The sequence below is a fragment of the Pseudophryne corroboree genome, chromosome 4 (assembly GCF_028390025.1).
Source record: "Pseudophryne corroboree isolate aPseCor3 chromosome 4, aPseCor3.hap2, whole genome shotgun sequence".
Classification (NCBI taxonomy): domain Eukaryota; kingdom Metazoa; phylum Chordata; class Amphibia; order Anura; family Myobatrachidae; genus Pseudophryne; species Pseudophryne corroboree.
In genome coordinates, this window is record NC_086447.1 from 818,725,525 (window position 1) to 818,750,161 (window position 24,637).

The window sequence follows — 24,637 nt, forward strand, 5'->3', positions numbered from 1 at the left end:
AATGCTACTGGGTACGCTGTTTCTGTGTATAGGAAGCTCTGCTCTCTCCATAGAAAATCACTTTGTTCAGAGGCAAACCAGAATTGGGGGACTACAATATAATTGCTCCAATACTGCCGATGGCTGCAGTAAGTGTAACGCTGCTTTTATTACCCTGCTGCTCTCTATAGCATTTGTGGCTGGTGTGTACATTGTCATGGGCCTGAGTTCTGAATACTGGCTTATGATGATATTTATAATTGCATATTTTGGTTTGTTTTACGTAGTAGCATATATCTGTATTGTATTTAGTAAATGAGCTATGCTTTGTATACTGGCATAGGGCTCTTTATTTTGGATGTCAAGTATGCTGGCAGTGCTGGACAAGCCAACATGGAGAGGAATTTTTTTCCAACATGGCGCCTTCGGTACACTACTGCTTTCGCATCTTGCATATTAGAGTTATTCTATGGCATTATTTATCTGACTAATCGCTGGTTTGGTAGAGGACAGAGGCGAACTACCACTGGTGCAGCAGGTGCATTGCACCGGGCCCCTAAGGATTAAGGGACTTACTGCTGCCCAGACCAGCAATGAGTTATCCCCTGCAGACCATTTTGAGCAATGTCAGGTAAATAGCCCAGTGCAGAGAGCAGGGTGGGCCCCACTGCCTGAGGGACCTGCCCCTTACCTTAGGTAGGCAGGGCTGACCTTGTGTGTGCCGGACTGATAGAGGAGTCCTGCCACCTATCAGCTACATACTGCCTCTAATTAACCAGCAGCTGGACATTTTTTACTGATTCACTGCTGTCTGTGAATTAAATGCAGCTCACAGCTGTGTAACTGCAACTGTCAGAACCTGTTTGACCAGGTGCCAAACTTAGGCAAACACAAGGGGGCAGAGTAGAGGCCGATATGTTCCTGCTCCCACCAAGGTACATGCCCTCTGTTTTCCACACCACACAGGACATTGTGCTTGAACCGCTGTCACCCACTGCCTCTCCCTGTCACCCACTGTCTTTCCCTGTCACCCTCTGCCTCCCCCTACATTCCGCTGTCACCCTCTGCCTGCACATCACACAATGCTGTGTGGCATATTGTGAACTTGGGTTGAGGTGGAGGAGGGGGCCCATTATTATATTTTTGCACCTGGGCCCACCACTCACGAGTTCCGCCACTGGTAGGGGAATACGGGCAACTCTCCTGACTGGCAGATGCTAGGAGCAGTATTTGTTACAGGAAGGCTTAGGGGTTCCTGACCTGTTCACATAGTTTCTTATATAGCTTTTAGCAGTTTTAGGACTGAAAGAAGAAGTGTTGACCTAAAATGAACGCCGATTCCTTTAAGTATGACATGCTTACAAAATAGACTTCTGTGGCAAGTTGCTTTTGAACGAGGCAATGGCCTACAGATCTTGAGAGATAAAGTAATTCTGCAGTTTAATAATGTGAACAGTAAAAGGAAGCAGGGCCGTAACTAGGTGTGTGCCGATGGTGCCTTGCCCACAGCGCACTGAAGGCGCACCATCTGGCAGCACATCCCCACGTTCGGCCGTTTTATTCAGTGAGGGAGGAGTGAGATTTCCGCTGTCTCCCAGCGCCCGTCTCCAGCCGCCGCCTCTGTCAGGGATGGGAAGCGGTGCCGTAGGCGCCATTTGGCAATACACAGCCCGTTGTGCGATAAAGCCGCCTGTGAGCCACACCGCCGCCTCTGAAATGGAGAGGGAGCGCTCTTTCAACCGCCTACACCCGTGAATGAGCTGCCACTGCCTCTACAGCTGCTGCCAGTGAGAACCGCCTCAGCAGTGGAGAGGGAGTGGGAGTGCTCCTTCAGGCACCTGCACACGTGAATGAGCCGACGGTGCCTATACTGATGCCGCTAGTGAGACCCGCCTCAGCACTGGAAAGGGAGCACCTGTAACTGAGTGTCTGCGGCGCCTGGTAGTCATGGATGCTGTATTGCCCCAACAGGTGATACGAGACACACACACACACTCTCCCTCTCTCTCTAGAACAAAAGAGGACTCTGCCTGCCTTATGTGTAAAGGGGACTCTGCCTGCCGTACTGTGTAAAAGGGGGACTGTACCTGCCTAATGTGTAAAAGGGGATTCTACTTTCCGTACTGTGTAAAAGGGAGCTCTGCCTGCCGTACTGTGTAAACAGGAGCTCTGCCTGCCGTACTTCCCCATGAAGCCACACCCCATAATTTTGGTGCACGCCTAAGGCGCACATTGGCCCTATTTTCTATTTGGTGGTGGTGGGGGCACCGATGCTGTTTCTTGCACACAGCGCTAAAATGTCTAGTTACGGCACTGAAAGGAAGTGTCAGTCATAAACTATAATGAGCAATACTTCCAGTTGCTTCAGTAAAAGGAAATCATCTTCTTCTGCTCACATCACAACAGCAAATGTCATCAATAAAGTATCTTACTCCCTCACCTGCGGCACCTGCATGAGTATTTTCTGGGAAGGACTGGTGGGAAATGAGCAGAACCTCAGCTCTGGCTGCATACACCTGGGGACTGAAAATGGAAGACATTGACCTCTTCTCCATTTCCTGCTGCAAGACCCTGATGCTTTCTGTTAGAGACGCGTTCTCTATCATCACCTGCAAAACATTTCACGTTTATACTTGGAAAGATTATTGCTGCATGCATGCAGTGAAAAAGGGACCCACCATCTGGCGCGTTTGCACACACAATCCCATTGTATTGCGCGGTGTGAATGGTGCTGCAGTGTGGCGTATTGTGTCCGGCACATGAACAGAAATTAGCAACATTGTAAGTGGACACATCTGTATATATGTATATGTATAATTCCAAAAGATCCGGCATACAGTATATACAGTCAATCTGTACAGATATTATATACAATATTATGATTTTTGATTCTGCATCAATCTAAGCACATTGGATTATTAGATTCAAATGTACTGTGTATATAGTATTTTTTACATATTATATAAATATAGATAGTACATGGATGCTGGGAATACTCATATAAACTACTGTGACACACCCTTAGGAGGAGATTTATGAAATCTTGGCGTGAGATAAAAGAAAGAGAAAAAGTACCGATCAACCAGCTCCTGTCACTTTCCAAATATAGCCTGTAACATGACAGAAGCCGATTGGTTGGTACTTTATTCCTCTCTAATATTTGATACATCTCCTCCTTAGTTTTGGTGACTACTAGTTCCAGAGACAGACAAACATGACTACCTTGCCCCTTGGCATTTATATTAGAACGTACTTAACCCCTCCAGTGGTAGGTGCTTACAAAAAGAGTGGTATGCCCGGAAATCTTCTGGGGTAGCCAGCGGTGTCAGCGCTGACTACCCTGAAGATTTCCGGGCATGCTACTGACTGATTCCCCGGGGACAGCCATGCAGCGTGATGGTGCCTGGGAATCAGCATAAGCTATTACAGAGTTAAGCCCACCCCCAGACTCCTATTGACTGTTTAACTGTGTAATGGCTTATGCTGATTCCCGGGCCCCGCTATGCGGACGATCCCCGCGGTGCACACCCCGCCTGCTCACCCCCCACCCCCCCCTTGCACATGCTCACCAGCTGGCTCCCCCCTTTGCACTTAACCCCTGCATCCCGGGAATAAATTAAACACCATGCTAGGTGTGTATTTTTTTTTTGCAAAAAAACCCACTGTTTTATGTTTTTTTTTGCATCAGTACTGACGCTGGAGATGCCCGCGGGTGTTTCCCCTCGGGCAATCGCCCCTCTGCACTCCCCTCCTGTACTTTAACCCCTGCACTCCCAAAATGTAAAAACTCCCTATGGGCGGTGTGTCTTTTTTTTTTAAAAACCCACCATTGAAGGGGTTAATGAATGCTGTAGACTGAAATTGATAGAATAGATTTATTTCACTGTTAGTTCTTACTCCTACTACTTCCTTGAATCATTTCTCATCACCCCATCCTTATAGTTTATCCTACCCGCCTAGAGCGAGGTTCTCCTAAAAAGCATAATGGCAATCCATGCACCCCATTTATACAAGCTAGCTTGGAACAGTGAATAAGACTTCTCACACAGCCCCATACTGTAACAACTTTTATTTCTCTTGAAAACAGAAACCAGACAAACAGAAAAGTAAATATACCAAAATATAATTAAAAGTTTTAGCAAAGGGGGCGTGGCCAAGGCGGACATGGAGTAGCACACAGGCTCTGTGGCTCTCCAGCTTCAATATCCGACAAACAGATCCTGTGTCCCCCCGTGGGCCCGAAAATAGCCCCAATACCTGTGTAAACCCTCGGTGGGGCAGCCGTGTTGGAGTGGGAGCTGTGCGTTTGATCCCCGCTGCAGCCGGACTGATGTGTGAGCGGGGCGCCGGGACCTGTTACACCATGTGAGCCGCCGCTCTCCTTTCTCCGCGCTGGAGACTGTGCCTGGCGGCCGCCTCCTATGCTGCCCGTCTCCGCTCCTGCTGCTGCTGCTGCTGTGCTGAGCCGCATAGGCACTGGTGAGCACTCTGCCTGACCCCTGCTATAGCGCTGCCGCGGGTCTCGCCGCCGATCTCCTGCCTACCGCTGCGGCTCCTACATAACTCCCATGTCTGCCTCTTGGAGAAGCACTCACATTGCTGGGGGGACGGAGCTTGCCCTGGGGCAGACGTGTGTGAGCATCCTTATATTAAGATCTCCCTACATTCTATATAAGCTACTAGTGGCTCCTTTGCTGGGCTGCCCTGTTGCCTGCTACATCACATATACTGGGACACTGTGTGAGGCATTCAGTACATTATCCTGTTGGCCCCCAGCAGATACTTCCGGGCAGCATCTAGACAGGCTGGTCCTGGACGGATTTGTTGTACTGCCCTCTCCATAAACACCCACTGGACAGTTTTGATATACTATATATCCATAGGCGGCAGCTGGGCAGTTTTGATATACTTCACAGTTACACACGTAGCACCTGGACAGTTCTGATATACTACAATTCCTTGCTCTCTGTCACCGACTTGGCTGCAATGGTCAAGCCACATCAATCTACCGCGGCTGCGACGAAGTTAGAGAAATATGCTAGAAACCCTCCGACACGGTCCCAACAGGGGGGGGAGGTACAGTCGACCTCATCGCCGCCTTCTCCGTCGGCTGGCTCCTCTTCTGCGGAGGCTACGGATGCGGCATTGCAAAAGGTGCTGGATGCGGTCACGGCCAGCGAAGCCCGCTTGGCCGACAGGATCGGTCAGGTCCAGGCGGACTTATCTATTATTCATCAGGACCTTCAGCGGGTGCGAGAGAGAGTCGGTGAAGTTGAGACGCGGGTATCCACGTTGGAGGACACGGTTACGCCAATTGGCAGACGTACTTCTGCCCTGGAGTCGCAGATGTTGGAGGTAAATAAAAAGATGACCGATATGGAGGGGAGATTGAGGCGGAACAACGTTCGCTTCGTCGGCCTCCCTGAGAAAGAGGAGGGTGCCTCCCCTGAAAAATTTCTTGAGAAGTGGCTGTTGGATGCGTTTGGAGCGGAAGAGTTCACCTCACATTTTGCGGTGGAACGCGCTCACAGAGTTCCGATGCGTCCTTTACCTCCAGGGGCACCTCCCCGTACTTTCATTGCCAAGCTGCTTCATTACCGGGATAGGGATGTGATTCTGAAATTGGCCCGCACTAGGGGCCCCCTCAAGTGGAACGGTTCTCCGATCTCAGTCTTTCCGGATTTCGCTATTGATGTGCAAAAGGATAGAGCTCAGTTTGTCCCTGTGAAACGCAGGCTGCGTGAACTGAACATCCCCTATGCCATGCTCTTTCCATCTAAACTGCGTGTGGTTTCAGATGGAGACACTAAATTCTTCTTGACTCCCCGTGAGGCTTCGGTGTGGTTGGACAGACACTTTCCGGCACGGCGGGCGTTGGCCGCTGACTGAACTCAAGCATTGGGTTTCTGAGGGATGTGTGATCATTGCTGGCGGGGTAAATGCGGGGATATCTTTAGAATTGTTATTCTGCTTTCACTAATATGCTACGGTGCTCACTTATGTCCTTATATCTGCCTCCTGTTGCCCTGGACTAGCATCCTGTTCAGATCTATATGTTACTCTCAGGTCCGCCTGGGTATATCTCTGTCCCGATGTATGGTCCAAAATAGTTCTTTAGATGGGGCTGTTCTGACGGCCCTAGGGGGGACTTGAATTTAGCTGGAGGTTACTCCTGCCGCAAGGTCATTGAATTCTTGGCCCCCTTTTGGTTTTGTTTTTTCTTTGTTTCTTGATTTTGCAAAATGTGTAAAGGTATTTCTTGCCTTAGTCGCTAGTGTTCGCTCTTTGGGAGAGTTGTTTGTTAGGGAATCAGGTATGCTGCAAGTTTTCAGTGGTATACGGGGTGGGGGTGGGGGTTATGTTAAGACAGTATTGTTTTGTTTGTATCCTCTGACGTGCAATGTGCTTGTTTCAGATGTGATTCTGTTGCAGCTGCTCACGGGTATGGGTGGGTGGATGTGTGCTGGAGGTGGCTGGTCGCGGGTCATCTGTTTTATCATTGAAAGTGCTATGGTATGGCTCTGGTTAGGTTACTGTCCTGGAATGTGAGGGGGATCAATGACAAAATCAAGCGTTCCCTGGTACTTAGACAGATCAAACAATATGCATCGGATGTAATCTGTTTGATGGAGACCCACTTGGTAGGCACTAGACTTATGTCCCTTAAAAAGCCGTGGGTGGGGTGGGCTTTCCATTCCACGCATACCGCGGCGTCCCGGGGAGTGTCGATTCTGATTAGAAAGTCTGTTCCTTTCTTGCTTGATAGTGTACAAACAGATCAATGGGGGAGATATGTGTTTCTAAAATGTAAAATCAACTCCGTCCCTTTACTGTTGCTAGCTGTATATGTGCCCCCTCCTTACTCGCCTGACGTTCTTAAAAAAGTATCTACCTTCATGGCCGCGTCCCCGGGTGTGGCTGCAATATGTATGGGTGACTTTAACAATGTCTTAAACCATGAACTGGATAGGTTCTCCATGGCATCCTCCAACCCCCAGCCGAAGCGGTCTCCATTTGCAGATGTTGTCTCTGAGCTGGGCTTGGTCGATCCCTGGAGATTGAAATATCCTGACCTAAGGCAATATTCGTGTTTCTCCCACTCCCACACTTCCTTCTCTAGGATAGACTTGGCTCTCCTCACTCGGGAGCTCCTGCCTATGATACATGGTGTTAAATATGAGACTAGGGGTATTTCGGATCACTCCCCTGTATCGGTACATATTGACTTAAGCTGTCAGAGGGGCCAAGCAGTATGGAAATTTAACCCCTTCTGGCTCACGCATATGGGTGAGGGATCCGAATTGGAAGCTAGCTGGCTAGAATTTTTTAATTCACATACGGACACTACCGACATCTCCTTATTGTGGGATACCTTTAAAGCTTTCATGAGAGGAACTTTGATCAAAAGAGTGGGTAGTCTTAAATCTTCTTTTAAGAAACACGAGACTGAGCTTGAGGCTCGGGTTACTGCTTCTGAGATGGTATACATACGGGATGGCTTGGACAACTCTAAATTAGACTGGCTCCATGCTCAGAAAGAATGGAAGGAGTATCTATGGGGGAAAACCCAGCACAGGCTTCTATTCTCCTCGCATGTTCACTACGCTACAGGGGATAGACCGGGCTCTTATTTGGCTAATCTTACAAGGGGGGACCGTTCCTCTCATACGGTGCTAGAGGTTGTGAACTCGGCCGGGACAGTGTTAGACCGCACCCCCCAAATTGTCACGGAATTTGTATCATATTATCAAGCGTTATATAGCTCCACACTAACATGTTCCCCGCTAGATTTGTGTAATTACTTGGATCAAATCCAGTTGCCCTGTATCTCCAGTGAGTCTAGAGCTCTTCTTGATGCTCCTCTGTCGTTGGAGGAGGTAGAGGCAGCGATCACCGCATCTCCAGATGGTAAGGCCTCCGGCCTTGATGGTATCCCATCGGAGTTGTATAAGAAACACGCTCGATTTTTCGCCCCTCAGTTGCTTACACTATTCAATACTATATTTGAGCAAAATATGCTTCCCCCTTCTATGGCGGAGGCATTGATTATAGTGATTCCCAAGCCAGATAAAGACCCCAAGAGGGTTGAGTCATATCGTCCTATCTCTCTGCTACCCACGGATATTAAAATCCTGGCTAAGGTCCTGGCTTCCAGACTCAATCGGGTTATAACCCAAATCATTCACCCGGACCAAACAGGCTTTATGCCTGGTAAATCCACTGCCGTTAATTTAAGGCGCTTGTTCACTCATTTTCAGGTTTCTCGTGGGGAGGCCTGCTCTTCTGTTGTAGCCTCGTTAGATGCCGCAAAGGCCTTTGATTCGGTGGAGTGGGCCTTCTTATGGGAAACCATGAGTAGATTTGGCATGGGTCCCAATTTTATTAAATATGTTAGATTGCTCTATTCTCTGCCCATGGCCAGGGTCTCAGTGAATGGATACGTATCACATTCCTTCCCTTTGTCCAGGGGAACGAGACAGGGTTGCCCGCTCTCCCCCACATTGTTCGCCGTCGCTATTGAGCCACTGGCATGTTTGATTAGAGCTAGTCCCGATATTATGGGTATTAAGGTGGGCACAAGAGAAGATAGAATAGCATTATATGCTGATGATCTCTTGCTATTTGTTCAGGATTATGTCTCCTCTATGCCAATAATTCTGGATATGATCAATACCCATGGACAATTCTCCGGCCTCAAAATTAATTGGGACAAATCCAACATCACTCCACTTAAGGGTCCAATCCCGGTAGCCCCATTGATCCATATCCCGCTTAAGTGGGTAGACTCCTTTAAGTATCTGGGTATTTGGGTATCAAATGACCCTTGTACTTATGTTTCTCTTAATATTATGCCGCAGATTGTTTATCTCCGCTCAAAAATTAAGGTTTGGGGGGCTTTGCCTCTGACTATTACTGGTAGGGTCAACTTAGTGAAAATGGTGTACCTCCCTAAGCTCCTTTATGTCCTTCAGCAGTCACCTATATATATCGGCTTAAAAGTATTCAGGCAAATTGACAGCCTACTGTCTTCCTTGATTTGGGCTAGCAGGAGAGCACGGTTGAAGATTGACACCCTGTCTAGACCAAGACTGACGGGAGGACTGGCCCTCCCTGTTTTTAAATTTTACTATTATGCAGCGCAGTTGGCACATATCTGGGAGTGGATGTCTGACTCCGACAATCTCACCTTACACTCACAAATGTTTCTGCAGGAGTATCCTGATGGCACGCCGTTGCAGTTGTTACTCTGTGGGAATACTAAATTGTCTAGGGTCCCTATAATAAGGCAGGCCACTCTTGTGTGGAAGCGGGTACATACTATACTGCTGGGCCAGGGTATAGACCCAGACACTCCATTACATAATGTCCTTGGTCTCCCAGAATTAGCCTCGCTCCATACCAGGGCGGTGTGGGGTAGGTGGGGGGTAACATCCCTGGGGCAATTGTATAATGGCGATATATTGAAATCTTTCCAGCAGCTCCAACAGGACTATAATTTACCCTCCTCTTATTTTTACCGTTATTTGCAACTGAGACATGCGATTAATGTACAGTTTTCTAATACCCCTCCGAAGATTCTGGCCTCCCCAGTCAAGTCACTTTTACAGAATCTGGGTAACGGGCATTTGGTATCCAGTATTTATACAAGTATGCTCCGGTCTCACTACTCTGACCCATTATCCTCTCTTAGAAATAAATGGGAATCAGACCTGGGAACAATTTCTGATGAGGTATGGGAGAGTGCTCTTTGCTCCCCACGGTTATCTACCACTACCACTAGATATCAGCAAATCCAGTTGTTCATAATACACAGAGTGTACATGACACCAGTGAGATTGGCCCGCATGGGCGGTACTCATACTACCAGATGTCCTAAATGTGGCAGTCTGGATGCTGATTTTTGGCATATTATTTGGCTTTGCCCCAGGATGGCAGTGTTTTGGTCTGGTATTATTAACATTCTGGTGTCGACTGGTATTCCATTGGATCTGTGTACTCCGGTGGTATGTGTGTTGTCGGCTTTGGAGGAAGAGGCCCTGGATGCTCCTAGCAGACGATATCTGATTAATTTGTGTGCTTTAGCCAAGGTGTGTGTCGCTAGACTATGGTTGGCCAAGGATGTTCCCACAGTACAGTCATGGGTTTCGCTTGTCAATGAAACGGCGGCTCACGAAAAATATGTATACATGGCCAGAAAAGCAAGGAAAAAGTATCACGACCTATGGGGCAGATGGCTCAGCTCTCCTAGTTCAACGAACCATAGTGACTGATTACTTGCTATAGTGTGACCAATATGATGATGGGATGGAGGGATGGGCCATGTACCATGGGGAATGTGTTGAATTATGTAGGTGGGTCTGTACTGATGGCGTTGTTTTTCCCTCTCGTGTATCGCCCATGGGACCGCGGCCAGCCACCCATTTGCCCGTGTTTGAGGTTATATGCTGTACAGTATAGATGGTTGGGTAGTTTCTGAGATGTGCATGCTTAATATATCTGAATAATTTGTCTCCATATATGGCACTTCTCCTGATTTATAAATGTATATGCAAGAGAGGAGCATGCAAGTTACACATGCTGTGATTGAAATTTTTGGATGGGAATCTGCGTATTCCCTTATCTGGAATACTGTCTGTTTGTTTGGTAGTTTTGTTGTATTGGTTAACTACAAAATGAAAAACCAATAAAAAATTATTGAATTAAAAAAAAAAGTTTTAGCAAAATACTAAATCATATAGGGGGGTATTCAATTAGGTCCGTTTTTTTTCCTAGGCAAAAAAACGTGACTTTTCGCTATTTTAGGGGCGAATAGGGATTCGCCTTATTCAATAACAGGGCCATGAGACGACTAGCAGATTTAGAGGCATTTTCGCCAATGTCTTTTCACAAAAAAAAAAGATGAAAAGGCATTGGCGAAAATGCCTTAAAAACTGACAAAAACGGGTCGCAATTAAATAGGCAGGAGGGCGAATTCAATAGCTCCGAGATTACCGGAGATAATTGAATACCCCCTTAGACGTAGACTTACAAAATCTTATAAAAAAGCAAAAAAGTAAAGGTGTTTGCTATAGCAACCAATTATATTCTAGCACTCAATTACTTGCTACATAAAAGAAAACAATAGCCAGAATCTGATTGGTTGCTATGGGCAACCCTTCCACTTTTCCTATTTAGAAATTCAGTAAAGTTACCGGTTTGTGAAATACTAAAACGTCCCTTACTTTGCTCCTTAAAAACTGGGAAAAATATCTTATCCTAGTGAAACCCTGTCGAAATTGACGGAATATTTTTCATTCTCTCTTGTCTGAGACATATAGTTGCGACCCATTAATCGCTCACGCCTTCCAGTAAGGCTCTTACGTCTTGTTTGTTTGTTTTTTTGCTGCCGGGGAGACATTCTGTTAAGGGTTTAAGTATGCAATAAGGTATTTACTTACTTTAGGATAGATCATAGAACACCATGCACACACCATGTCTGATACTGAACTGATCACCTTATGTATTTGTACCTTTGAAAGGTAAACGTATAAAGTGGATATTTTGGATCTAGCAAATGTTTACATTGTTCGCGCACGCTTCTCCCATAGACTTTATATGGTAACTTTGCAGCTCCGCAAAGCCTGAACCTTTGCTCCAATCTCATATTTCTCTTTATCTGGCACATCTACATGGTAAGACCTTTCTTTTGATACCTGAACCATAATTTTACATTCAGCAGTTCTCTCATCTAGGTCTCACAGTAAAAACCTCATAGAGTTAATATATGGATATTAACCCCACCCCATCATTATGACAACCTTTATGATCAATAAGAAAAATATGTATATTACCCTGGTTATAACAAATTGAACATGAAGAGAAAATAAGTGTATATAGTGAATTCAGTTACATTTTTTCATTTAGATTTAAATATGCATTTTGATTATACTTTTCGTCTATAAATGAAAATAAATCTAGTACCTTCTCAGAATAAGCTTTCAGCCTCTCAATCTCCAGCAAACAGCAATCCTGCAAAGGAACACACAATCTTCAAAATAACAATGTTTGTGATATTCAATCCTTTATTTAGTGATATGTTACACATAAATGTACACCATTTGAATAGGAAGTCTGGTGATTCCTCTGAATACACAATACTTAGAGAATATATTACCAAATCTAATACCAGTGAATAGTCCTTTACATATCAAAAAGTTCTTGAAGTCAACTGTATTTGCCTGAACAATTTAATTTTATTTAAAAATTACTTGTGTCCATGTTGCATATACTACATATACACAGAGCCGTAACTAGACATTTTGGTGCCCTGTGCCAGAAAGTGAATTGTTGCCCAGGCCCCCCACTTCATAACTAAAATAGGGACAGTGCGCGCTTAAAGCGCACCTCAAAATGTAGGGGTATGGCTTCATGTGGAAAGAGCGTGGTCACAAAATAATACCAATTCATATTATGCTGCACAGTAATCTCCTTTATTTAAATTATGCCTACAGTAGTGCCACTTATATACATTATGCCACGTAGAGCCCCTTTTACATATTACTCCAGGAAGAGCCCAATTTTATACATTACTCCAGGCAGAGCCCCGTTTTACAAATTACGCCAGGCAGAGCCCAATTTTACACATTACTCCAGGCAGAGTTCCGTTTTATACATTACACCAGGCAGAGCCCCCTTTTACACATTACACCAGGCAGAGCTCCCTTTTACACATTACGCCAGGCAGAGCCCCCTTTTACACATTACTCCAGGCAGAGTTCCCTTTTACACATTACACCAGGCAGAGCCCCCTTTTACACATTACGCCAGGCAGAGCTCCCTTTTACACATTACACCAGGCAGAGCCCCTTTTTACACATTACTCCAGGCAAAGTCCCCTTTCACACATTACTCCAGGCAAAGCCCATTACGCAATACATTGGGGGAAGGAGGGGCGAGTGTGTGTGCATGTGTGTGTGCTAGGTTATACTCACGTTGCTCCGGAGCAGCAGCTTCCGCCCCCTCCGCACAAACACTGTAGCTCATCAAATGCTGTGGACACAGAAGGGGCAGCCAGGAGGGGCGGAGCGTACCCAGGGATAGTAAAAAGCAGTGCTGCCTGGCTACCTACGTGAGAAGTAGCCAGGCACTACGGCTACCTAGCGATGTTTGGAGAAAGCAGAACACTGCATTACAGCATAAAAACCTCATACCATTTCCGAAACACGGTGGTGGTGGTATCGTAGTTTGGGCCTGTTTTGCTGCATCTGGCCCAGGACAGCTTGAGATCAATGATGGGACAATGGGCCTAATTCAGACCTGATTGTAGCCGTGCAAAATTTTGCACGGCTACGATCAGTTACTCAGACATGCAGGGGGACGCCCAGCACAGGGCTAGTCTGTCCCGTATGTCAGGCCCTGCCCCCCCCACACAGGTAGAAAAGCATTGCATGGCGGCGATGCTTTTGTACCTGAAGAGTAGCTCCCTACCAGCACAGCTCCTGCGTGCTGGCAGGGAGCTCTCCGTCGCTGTCCAGGTCACAGCGGCCACAATGTCACGCAGCTGCCGTCCCGCCCCCCGCGCACAGTCCAGGCACACCTGCGTTGCCCGCACCGTGCCCCTAAAATGGCGGCCCAATGCCGCCAGCCCGCCCACTCCTGCCCAGCGAATGTCTCTGCTTGCCAATCAGGCATAGGTGATTACTGGGCTGAGATGGCCATCGGCTGTCTTGCATGCGCCAGCGCACTGCGGTGCCGGCGCATGCGCAGTTAAGATCTGATCGGTTGCTGTGCGAAAACACACAGCAGCGATCAAGTCTGAATCAGGCCCATTGAGCCTAATTCAGACCTGATCGTAGCAGCAACTTTGTTATATCTGCCCCTCTCTGCAGTGAACATGGTTTTGCCCATCTGCTAACAAAGTTGCTGCTACGATCAGGTCTGAACGAGGCCCTGTGAATTCTAAATTATACCAGAATATTCGAAAGGAAAATGTCAGGACATCTGTCCATGACCTGCATCTCAAGAGAATGTGGGTTATGGAGCAAGACAATGACCCAAAGCACATAAGTCAATCAAGTCAACCAACAAATGCTTAAAGAAGAATACATGTAAAGTTTTGGAATGTCCTGACCTTAATCCAATAGAAATATTGTGGAAGAGCTGTTTTGTGGGTGGGTTTGTGGGTACGGAGGAATGGGATAAAATTCCTCCAAGCTGATGTTCAGGACTAATCAACAATTATCGGAAACATTTACATGCAGTTACTGCTGGACAAGGGGGTCATAGCAGATACTGAAAGCAAAAGTTCACATACTTTTGCCACTCACAGATAATGTATGTGATATTGGATCATTTATCTCAATAAAAACATTAGTAATTTTTTTTTTGTCTCATTTGTTTGATTTGGTTCTCTTTATCTATTTTTAGGACTTGTGAGACAATCGGAGGTCGTTTTAGGCCAAATTTCAGCTGAAATATAGAAAATTCTTAAGGTTTCAATAACTATATATATATATATATATATATATATATATATATATATATATATATATATATATATATGAATGCAGGACCTGTTCTGTGCACGTGCGGATGGGTCCTGCGACAATGGATGCATAGCGGTATCAACCTATCAGTGACTGACAGTCTGATGCCATTTAGGGGAGGAGAGGGGATGCGATGGCCCCCTTCTCTCCAAAGTCAGGCATATCGCCGCTGTTGCAGGAGAGGGAAGAAGCCAGGATCTCCGTCAGAGGATGGAGATTTCCTGGCCTCAAGATTGCAGCTGTGGTGGCCGGCTTGTCTGCCACAAATACTGCTACGTTCACTGCAAAGAAAATCATGCAGGAATTTGTGTGCAGATATGGTATCCCTAGAATGATTGAAAGTGATAGGGGTACCCATTTTACAGGTGAAGTCTTTCAGATCATGTGCAAACTGATGGGAATTAATAGCAAGCTGCATACTCCATACCGGCCACAGGCAAGTGTGAAGGTGGAGAGAATGAACAGCACTATTAAGAACAAGCTGAGCAAAGTGATGGCTGAAACTGGATTGCTGTGGCCAGAAGCTTTGCCACTAGTGTTGTACAGCATCAGAACCACTCCCGGGATGCGGTCAACATCCCGCTGGACGGGATCCCGGCGGTCGAAATACTGACGCCGGAATCCCGACCGGCACAATCCCGACATATTCTCCCTCCGTGGGTGTCCACGACACCCATAGAGGGAGACTATAATAGTGTGCCGAGCGTAGAGAGGCACCGTGCCCGCAGCATGGTGAGCGAAGCGAGCCCACAGGGGGCTGCGTTCCACTCGCCACCCCTGTCGGGATTGTGTAGTCGGGATTCCGGCGTCGGGATTTCAACCGCTGGGATCCCGTCCAGCGGGATTACGTACTGATCCCCCACTCCCAGGTCACCGCTTAACTTATCACCCTTTGAAATTCTTTTTGGTCGACAACCCCATGTAATAATAAACCCCCAGGATGATTTGAAATGCAATAACGAAATAACTGAAATATTTGGTTAGGTTGTGCCGGCAGCTGAGAAATCAACAAAGAAATCTAAAGCTGGTGATTCCTGACCTACCGAACAGTAATTGTCATGACATTGTGCCTGGGGATTATGTGATGATTCGAATTTTTTTACGCTCAGGTTGCCTCATAAACAGGTGGGAAGGACCGTATCAAGTCTTGTTAACCAGCACGACAGCACTAAAGGTCGCCGAAAGAGAGACTTGGGTCCACTCGTCCCACTGCAAGAAGGTCGCTGACCTGGAGAAAACTTGTGACAAAGAGCAAGGTGAAGAGAACCTCGTATCACTAGAGTGTTTGTTCCGGGAAAGCTGAGAGGCAGGAGTGTTGAAAAGGCACCTGAGCGCGGAGAACAACAAGATCAAAGACGGTTGTCGTACCAGTTTTCTTTTTTCACCTCCCACTGCCCTTTTCTCTCTCTCCACCTTCTTATTTCCCTTCTTTTTCCCTTACGAAAATGGATCTACCTCAAGAGACTGTGTTTCGGGTTTTTCTGCTAATTCTGTTTTTGCCCAGGACAATCTGTTTTGGTGAGGGTCCCAGAGAAGTCGAGCAAGGATCTGGAATGGGTTCTGATGGTGAGTACGGATTTGTAGGATCTCAGGAGCAGCACATCACTCTAGTAAAGGCTGGTATCAGTAAGCGCTCTGGTAGTCACGGAGCTCGGAGGTGTGAGGGGTTATTGTCTGATGAATATTGTATTTGTAGGAATTGTGAGAACATAGTTGAAGATGGGTGCATCCAGAGATGTCAGTCCAATATTAATATCGACATGGACCGACATCCGTTGAGTGATTACCACTCATTAGTGGGTAAGGTCTTAAACCAGACAGAATGTTGGGTGTGCTCACAGGTACCTCAAGGACACAGTAAGTCAGGATTAGCACCATACCCTTTAGCAATAGATGAGGTACTCGAATTACGGGGTGGGAGACCGGTGGACAAGAAATTCAATATATCTAGGCCCCCTAGTTTGAAGCTCCACCAGTATCATGCAGATAGGTCACTGTTGTGCTTTAATGTTTCCAATTTCCAAAAACCAGGAAATTGGGAAGTGCCGTGGAATAACCAGACAATGACCTTTTCACACAGAGCTGATAGGATACCTATCGACTCTGAATTTGTACGCAAGATAGCCAACAGTGGGAAGTATTTTCGGTACCGGTATACACGTGGGAGCAAAACCATGTGGGTTGGAAAGGTATCGTAGGGGTATTGTGCCCATATCATCCAGCCCGATACTTGTACTGAGCAAATGAGAGAACTAGGGATTGGTTTCTTTACATGGAAGATTTGCATTATGGTGATGTTACATTTTGTCCCCTATGTTCTCCCAGATGATGCCGATTTCATGTGTGGGAGGGAAGCGTACAAGTGGCTTACTCTGAGCTCTGAGAGATTGTGCTATATTGGGAGAGTACTACCAGAGGTCATGACCATAACCCATGACAAAATGAAAGACGTTCACCGCAACGCTCAGACTCCTTATACTCATACCCACAATGAACACATCATCAATAGACACCTCATAGATAGGGCAGAGCACGCAGCCTCTGATTTGATCCACGAATCCACCTGGATTTAGTTCCTACTCGCATTAGATATCACCCATACTGCCAGAGGAACTATAAATTATAGGTACATCCATGCGCTAGCGAACTTGATAGATAATATCACTGAGATGTATGATGACACCTTCAGGTATACAGGAAGGGAGTTACAAGCCTACAAGACGGAGCTGATCCAGCACAGGATGGTTCTGAATTACGTTACAGCTGTGACAGGTGGGTACTGTGTTACCCTGGCAACTCAATATGGCGTGAAGTGCTGTATGTATATTACAAATAGCACTGACGACCCCACAGAGATCATCGATCAAAAGATTGGCGAGATCTTGCAGTTGTAGTGGGAGTTCAGGAGGAAGCACAACCTTACCTTGACGGCTGTGGGTAATGAACTGACCGGTTGGGTTTCATGGCTGAACCCACGCAAATGGTTCTCAGGGTTAGGAGAGTGGGCACAGAATGTTATTATGAGTGTGGGAAATTTTCTCCTTTGTATCCTGGGTGTCGTCATAATTATTGGCTTGATATTCAGGTGTGTCCGAATCTTAACGCGGCGCAAGCACGGCACAAATTTGATGAGTCTAAGGAGCGAGGGCGTTGTCACAGCAGCAGATTTGGTTTATGACCCATCAATAGAAACAGTGTTATGATAAGGATTGCAAATGAATTTCATGGCCTGTTTCTTTCACCATTTTTCTCTGTCTCCCCCTTTTAACACAGAAACATCCAACCGGAAAAGACGTCAACCCTACCCAATGTTTATGTGAATGTATTTTTATATATGTGTCTTATCTTCATCTCTGCAACCCTCAGTTAATGGCACACATAGTCAACAGGTGTTATACACATATAGTAGCATTCACATATGTTCCCCCTCCATGTATCATCAACTAAATGTGCTCCCCATTTGTTGGTATTTGAAGCCGAAGAGGCGAGGGTCAAAAGCCCTTGCCAGAAAGGAGCTCGGTAGTGTTTGTTTGCCCAAGTACAGACCCTTAATACGGGATAAGAAGGATTTAATGTATATTTCGCAATACCTTGAAGCTTACTTAGAACATATACGGCATGATGATACATGCCCCTCAGACATTGATTCATACATACATGCTTTTACTATCCCACTAGGCTATACATTTCCCACCTACAACTCTCTCCCAATCATCCAAGCTTTGTATATATTGTATAGGTAATATTTTTAGTTTATTAGTTAAGAGTGGCAGTTATTGATGACTGCCAAAGAGTGGACTGTCGAAGTCGGAAAATATTACAGTACACACATCACGTACAAACTACATACAGATGGCCTCCGTGCGCGTACTTGTTCTGCCGTGCGTGCGCATATTCGCAAGTTGCGTATGACCGCTCACGCGGTCCTGCGTATTAGCACGTGGTATGAGTAATTACGGTAGCATTTGTATTCATATGGAAAAGCCACAAAGACATATTTCATATTTAATCCACATAGTGCACAATGTACACATAGCCCACACGCACCACACCAGCAAGTTATACTTGTTTAAAAGGTACAACAACAAAGGGATTCACCTTTGCAGGATATGAGGGGACAGCATTAGGTTATGAGGTGGTGTTTGGTATCCAACTGTAGGGTATTTTAAGGGCAACATTCCGGTAGCAGTTTGCAGAAGATAGCACCCTCCTGCGCATAATTATGCGCAGGAACAGGATATTAATATTATACTGTATTTACTGTACTCTGATATTCGGCGGGAACCCAGTGGAGACCAACTGCAAGCACACCTGGACCAGACATCGCCCACCTATTCAAACCAACCTATGACCCCTCCTGTACTGTAAATGACCAGCCCTTTGTCCTATAGATGAAGAGGTTACAGTTTCTATTGTATTGAGTTTTGACCAACTGTATAAAAGCCAAGCTGCCTAGCCGGTCATTCATCTCTCTCTGAAGGTCATCTTGCTAGATTGACTGAGCACCGGACCGTGTGGCGCTGGCGAAACCAAACGTATGTACCATTGATTGTAGCCTCTTTTCTGTTATTGTGATTGTATATCTGTTGTAACCCCTTTTCAGCAATTATATGTTGGTGGGTCGGATCCCAACATCTTAAATACAATTGGTGTCATGTCTCTTTTCCTGCTAAGGTTTTAAAGTGTATCTCAGCCACACGTGTAGCTGCATAGTGCTATCAGCGTGTCAGTGTGTGTGTATGCACTGCGTGTACTTTGTACGTCCGTCGCAGCGTGTGTACGCAAAGTGCGTACACGGTACGGGCCTTTGTACGCTAACTGTGTAAAAAGTACGTAGGTTAAGGATTACATACAGCAGCCGCAGCGGCTCGAATTTAAGTGTATTGAGTGTATTAAGGTATTGCTTTTAATCCTGTAAGTAAATCAACATTTACAATATACTCAAGGTTTTATCAGTTCTGCCAGTGGTCTCAGTCCATGGTGATAGTCCTGTGCCCACAATATATATACAATCTGACAAGTATATGGATTATAGACTACTAATATAACATACAGGTCTTTATATATCACTTGGAATCAGTATAGAGTTAGTAATATTTATTATATCTGTGTGAATAGGAGTATATGGGTGATTAGGGTTAAAAGGGATGGCCCATTAGTTGGAATTTGTGTTACAGTAGATACAGGAATAAGGGTATTTATGGCAAGATTTTTATAAGCATGTAGTGATTCGCATAGCTCTGAATTTACTTTGTGGTGTTAAATATATGTGTACTTATTGATGTCCTTAAATGTTGTTTGTAACTAATAATTCATATGCTGACAGCATAATTTCAATGTTTATTTTGTCTGGAAGAATTGCTGTGTAATAAAAAAATTTGAATTTTTTAAGTACCACCAGCAATATTTGTGTCTACACTAGAGAGTTGTTACAGAAGTAATTCACTAGCCCTTGGTTTTTAGGGGAATAGAGGATTTTTCCAAGCAAACCCTGATGGACTGTGGGTTAACGTTTGGAGGCTTGGGTGAACGCACTGCCAAGAGAAGATCGGCAGCAGGAGAAAGATTACTCAGAGAAGAAGAAATTCATAAGACCCTTCCAGGTGAGCCAGGGTTACATTTAGTTGGATTTGGAGAATAAAGGTTTAGTTTGGGGAAAACACATGAATAATAAATATTGATTATATAACACACCTTTTCCTTTTGTAACTCGGCTATTACTAGTGAACGTCTTTTCCTCAACTTCTCCAGTTCAGTATTTGCATTGTCCAGATGTGTAAGTGTTTCTACCTGTAAAATACGGAATGGTGGTAACTAATAACTAAATTGGAAAAAGACCTCTATCCCATTTCTCTCTGCACATGTTGCAGCTATCGGAACCATTACCCGCGGCACATACATTTTTTCTTGCAGCCTCTGGAGGCCCAAAGCGCCCAAGCCTGGACATTTAGACACCCGAATGGCAACTTTAGATTGGTTTAGCTGCTTTGCGCAGCTAAACGCGGAGCTGTCAGATGCATAAAATGCTAATAGGCGTCTGATTGGAGCAACAATTGAATAGCTCAGATCAAATTCCATTAGCATAGTCGTCCTGTGGTAGGAGGGCTCAACAATTGAATCGGCCCCAAAGAGAAACCAAATGCTCTGCAAAAGACTGTTTGGTATTACTGCTGTCTAGGTGTTGGCTCACCCTCATAGAGCCTTAGCAGGATGATATTAGATCTGCACTGACATTTTGTACTCCTCTTTTACACTGACTAGTGATGTTCACTCTTACTTGTCTACACTCCCTGAAGTTGCGGGACACGCCGCATGAGTAGGAAGATCTCCTGCATACTGTTCGCTCCCTAGTGATGGGGAGATAGTACCGGGAACAGCGCAGCATGACGGGGCTTAATTACAAACTGCACCATTTTATCCACAACCCCCCCCCCCCCCCCCTCCCTTCCCGAGAACTCATGAATCACAGCATTTTCCTGTGGTGGGGCTGGAGCCTAATGATGTGGGGGCCTGGCCCAGCCTCTCAAGGCTTCTCCGAGAGAGGAGACTACAAAAGTCAACAAGTATGCTTTTACTAGATTGTATTACAATATACACATTTTTGTGGATAATCAACTTCGTATACAATGTAGGTAGACATAAGAGGGACATATGTTAATTCTTCTACAGTGGACTAGTGGAGGTGTCCATAGTAACCAATCAGATTATAGGTATCTTATAAAATGCATAAGCTAAATTATAGCTAGAATCTGATTGGTTGCTATGGGCAAAACCTCCACTTGTTTGGCATTTCCCATTAAATGTTCTGCGTGTAAACAGGCGCACATCCCATAACTTGGTAACATAACTTTCTTATTTAGCTCAAACTTGCTTTGTCCTTTGGGGAAATAAAGCTTCGGAGACAGATCTAAACTTTCTAATAACTACCAAGAGTTTTTGGATAACTTTTTAAATCCTAGATTTATTTTATTCTATTTACTGTGGATTTAGTAACATACTTAAGGTCTATCAATAGTTGGTAAAATGTTTCTTTTTATCATATTACTTGAAGCACCTTTCTCAAAGAAAATATTGTCTAAATCAGGGAAAAGAATCTCATAAAGATATAACAAATTGGTTTCTCCTGTATTTCCTTTGAACAAAAAGGACAGATAATACGGGGACTTTTACAGTTTACTGAAGTATATACGACCTTGATACCAAAAGATAAGGTCATCTTGTTAATCCCAGCCTCGATCTACATAGCAAGAATGGAGAGGCAATTGCACATTTCTTTTGCTGATAAAACCTCTCTCAAATCAGATCAGAAAGCACAAAATTAGCAATAGGATGAAATAATAGGTGGCCTCTAAATATAGGGGGCCAAATGTAGAGTGAGAGTTTCAGAAAGTGAGAGATTTGGTAAGGTTTTTCAGTTTTTTTTTTTAAAGTGACATCAATTATACTGCAAAACCAGGTTGATGTTGCTGTGTAAATGATTGCCACTTAAAAAAAAAATGCAAAACCTTACCAAATCTCTCACTTTTTGAAACTCTCACTCTGTTACATTTGGCCCAAGGTCTCCTTCCTGTACAAGGTATTCTCAGGTGATATTTGGTGATGATGAGCTGTACAGTAGGAATATAGGTTTTATGGCATGTTTTATGTCCATTTTACCTTCTCTCTCTCCAGACAGGAAACTTTCAGTATGTCACGCTCTTTCGCCTTCTCAAACTGTGACTTTAAGTCTTCCATATCAGAAACTAATTTGCTTTTCTTACTGTTAAACAGTTGTTCCTGGTTCCTTTCAGCTTGCAGTCTTGTACTGAGGTTTGCATTTAGCTTCTCAATTTCTATCAGTAGACAGTCCTACGAATAAGAACAAGGATAATAGGGGAAACACATGGATAATATTGGTCGCATACTAGCAAACATGGCCCAGCCATTGTTTTATTGTAGGCAAAATGAAAAATGTATTATAATATAACTATATCCATGACTTCACAATAATAATGGACGGTTAGTGGATGGCTAGTTCATGTAAAGTGTTGTGTTGGGTATGGGTGATTTGTGTGTAAGCTTATGTTATATGCATCAATGCATACCAAGCAAATAGTCAATAGGTAAATGTATTAACCTGGAGAAGGCATAAGGAAGTGATAAACCAGTGATAAAGCAGTGTTAAGTGCAAGGTGATAATGCACTCGCCAATCAGCTCCTAACTGTTAATTTACATATGGGAGCTGATTGGCTGGTGTGTTTTATTATCTTGCATTTATCACTGGTTTATCACTTCCTTATGCCTTCTCCAGGTTGATACATCTAATGTTTGTTACATAGTGAGGGTGTCAGTTTTGTATTTGATAGTAGCATATTGTAGGTAATTGCATCTGTGTACTGTAAGTGCTGTGTGTAGCCTGCAAAATCGCAAAGGTGTCAGTACTGAACTCTGGACCTAATTCAAGGTTGATCGCAAAAGCAAAATTTTTCTCTAATGGCAAAACCATGTGCACTGCTAGGGGAGGGGGGGAGATATAACGTGCAGAGAGAGTTAGATTTGGGTGGGGTGTGTTCAAACTTTAAAAATAAAGCAGCCAGTATTTACCCTGCACAGAAACAAAATAACCCACCCAAATCTAAAGGCCCGTACACATTGGCCGATGTATCGGCCGTTCTCTTGAACGGTCGATATATCGCGGGTCCGTCGGCCAGTGTGTATGGCCGATAAGTCTGTGAACGATGGAGTTCACAGACGTATCGGCCGTACACACTGGCCGATATATCTACCGATATATTGGCGCGTCGCTGTGTGTGTACGGCGGTCGGCCGACCGCCCGTACACATGCTGCGGCGGCCGGCGGTGATTGACAGCTGAACACACACGCCCGCCCAGTTCATGACGTCAGTCCCCGACGGATCGGGCAGTGTGTATGCTCAACACACTGCCCGATCTGTCCATAGATATATCTGCAGATGAACTGATCTGCAGATATATCTACTAGTGTGTACCCACCTTAACTCTCACTGACCATGTTATATTTGCCCCACCTGCAGTGCACATGGTTTTGCCCTTTAGAGAAAGATTTTGTGATCAACCCTGAATTAGGCCCTCTGTCCTCAGCTTTACTCCATACTGTACATCTGGTACCTTGTGCCGTCATGTCACCTCCTCCAGGAAGAACACTACACGAAGACACCTCTTTCTCACTTAGGGGAGGTGCATCAAACCTTCTAAAGAGGGTAAAGAGAGGTGCTACTTAAAACAACCATTCAGATTCTAGCTATCATTTATCCAGTACATTCCATAAAATTATAGCTAAAACGCGATTGGTTGCTTTGGGCAACACCTTCACTTGGTCTCTTTAGAAAGTTTGATACATCAACCCTACAGAATGTTACCAAAACCCTTAAGATTATCTCATTATCTCCTGGCGTGACTACTGAAACCTGATCATTTCAAGCTTTCACCACATCTGTCCATCCCTGCTACAATCCAGTCTGAATACTACATGGAGATGTGTCTTCCTCTCTTGCGGCACTATGTCTAATTCAACAGAGCCCCCCTCAAGTGTATCCTGTCGAATGGGGGACAGTAACCATATTGACATTCATAACATCGACACCACAATGTCGACATCAGAACATCGAATGGTTCAAACTGTCGACAGGCACGAGGTCAACATATGCAAACTGTTGACATGTTCACAGTGTTGATATTTGAAATGTTACCATGTGAAATGTCAAGGTTTCAGGATTCCGACAGGGTTAGGCGCCGACAGGAGGGTTAGGGTAAGGTTGTGAGCTTAAAGTTAGGCACTAGCGGAAGGTAATGGTTATGGGTTAGGGGAGAAACACTCACTGGAATGCCGATCCTCAGATGCCTGTGCTGTAACTGATCCTCAAGTACTTGGCAACCAGACGAAGATGCTGAAGCCAGCACTGCCACCGGTGGAAGGTAAAAGACCACTAAACCACCAGGGATGGTTTGTCAACAGTTCATCATGTCATCATATCATCCAGGTAGACATGATGAATGTCCACATGCTGCATGTGGACAGTTTGACCCTGCCAACCTTCTTATGTTGACCTGATGACTGTTATACCACAACCACCACAAGGAGTGTTGGACTTCACAGCAGGCAACCCTCTGACCT

The 24,637-nt window shown here is 45.1% G+C and overlaps 1 protein-coding gene across 3 annotated transcripts in view; it reads right to left on the reverse strand.

The window, feature by feature from the left end:
- The window catches only part of LOC134910449 (rho-associated protein kinase 2-like), a 210,723-nt gene that overhangs the window by 16,818 nt on the left and 169,268 nt on the right, over window positions 1–24,637 (reverse strand). For all 3 annotated transcript variants that reach the window (XM_063918492.1, XM_063918493.1, XM_063918494.1), the window contains 4 exons: window positions 22,161–22,352; window positions 20,199–20,294; window positions 11,941–11,988; window positions 2,420–2,588 (listed from right to left, as the gene is read on the reverse strand). In XM_063918492.1, the coding sequence (XP_063774562.1) occupies window positions 2,420–2,588; window positions 11,941–11,988; window positions 20,199–20,294; window positions 22,161–22,352 (505 nt within the window). The remainder of the gene's footprint in view (window positions 1–2,419; window positions 2,589–11,940; window positions 11,989–20,198; window positions 20,295–22,160; window positions 22,353–24,637) is intronic.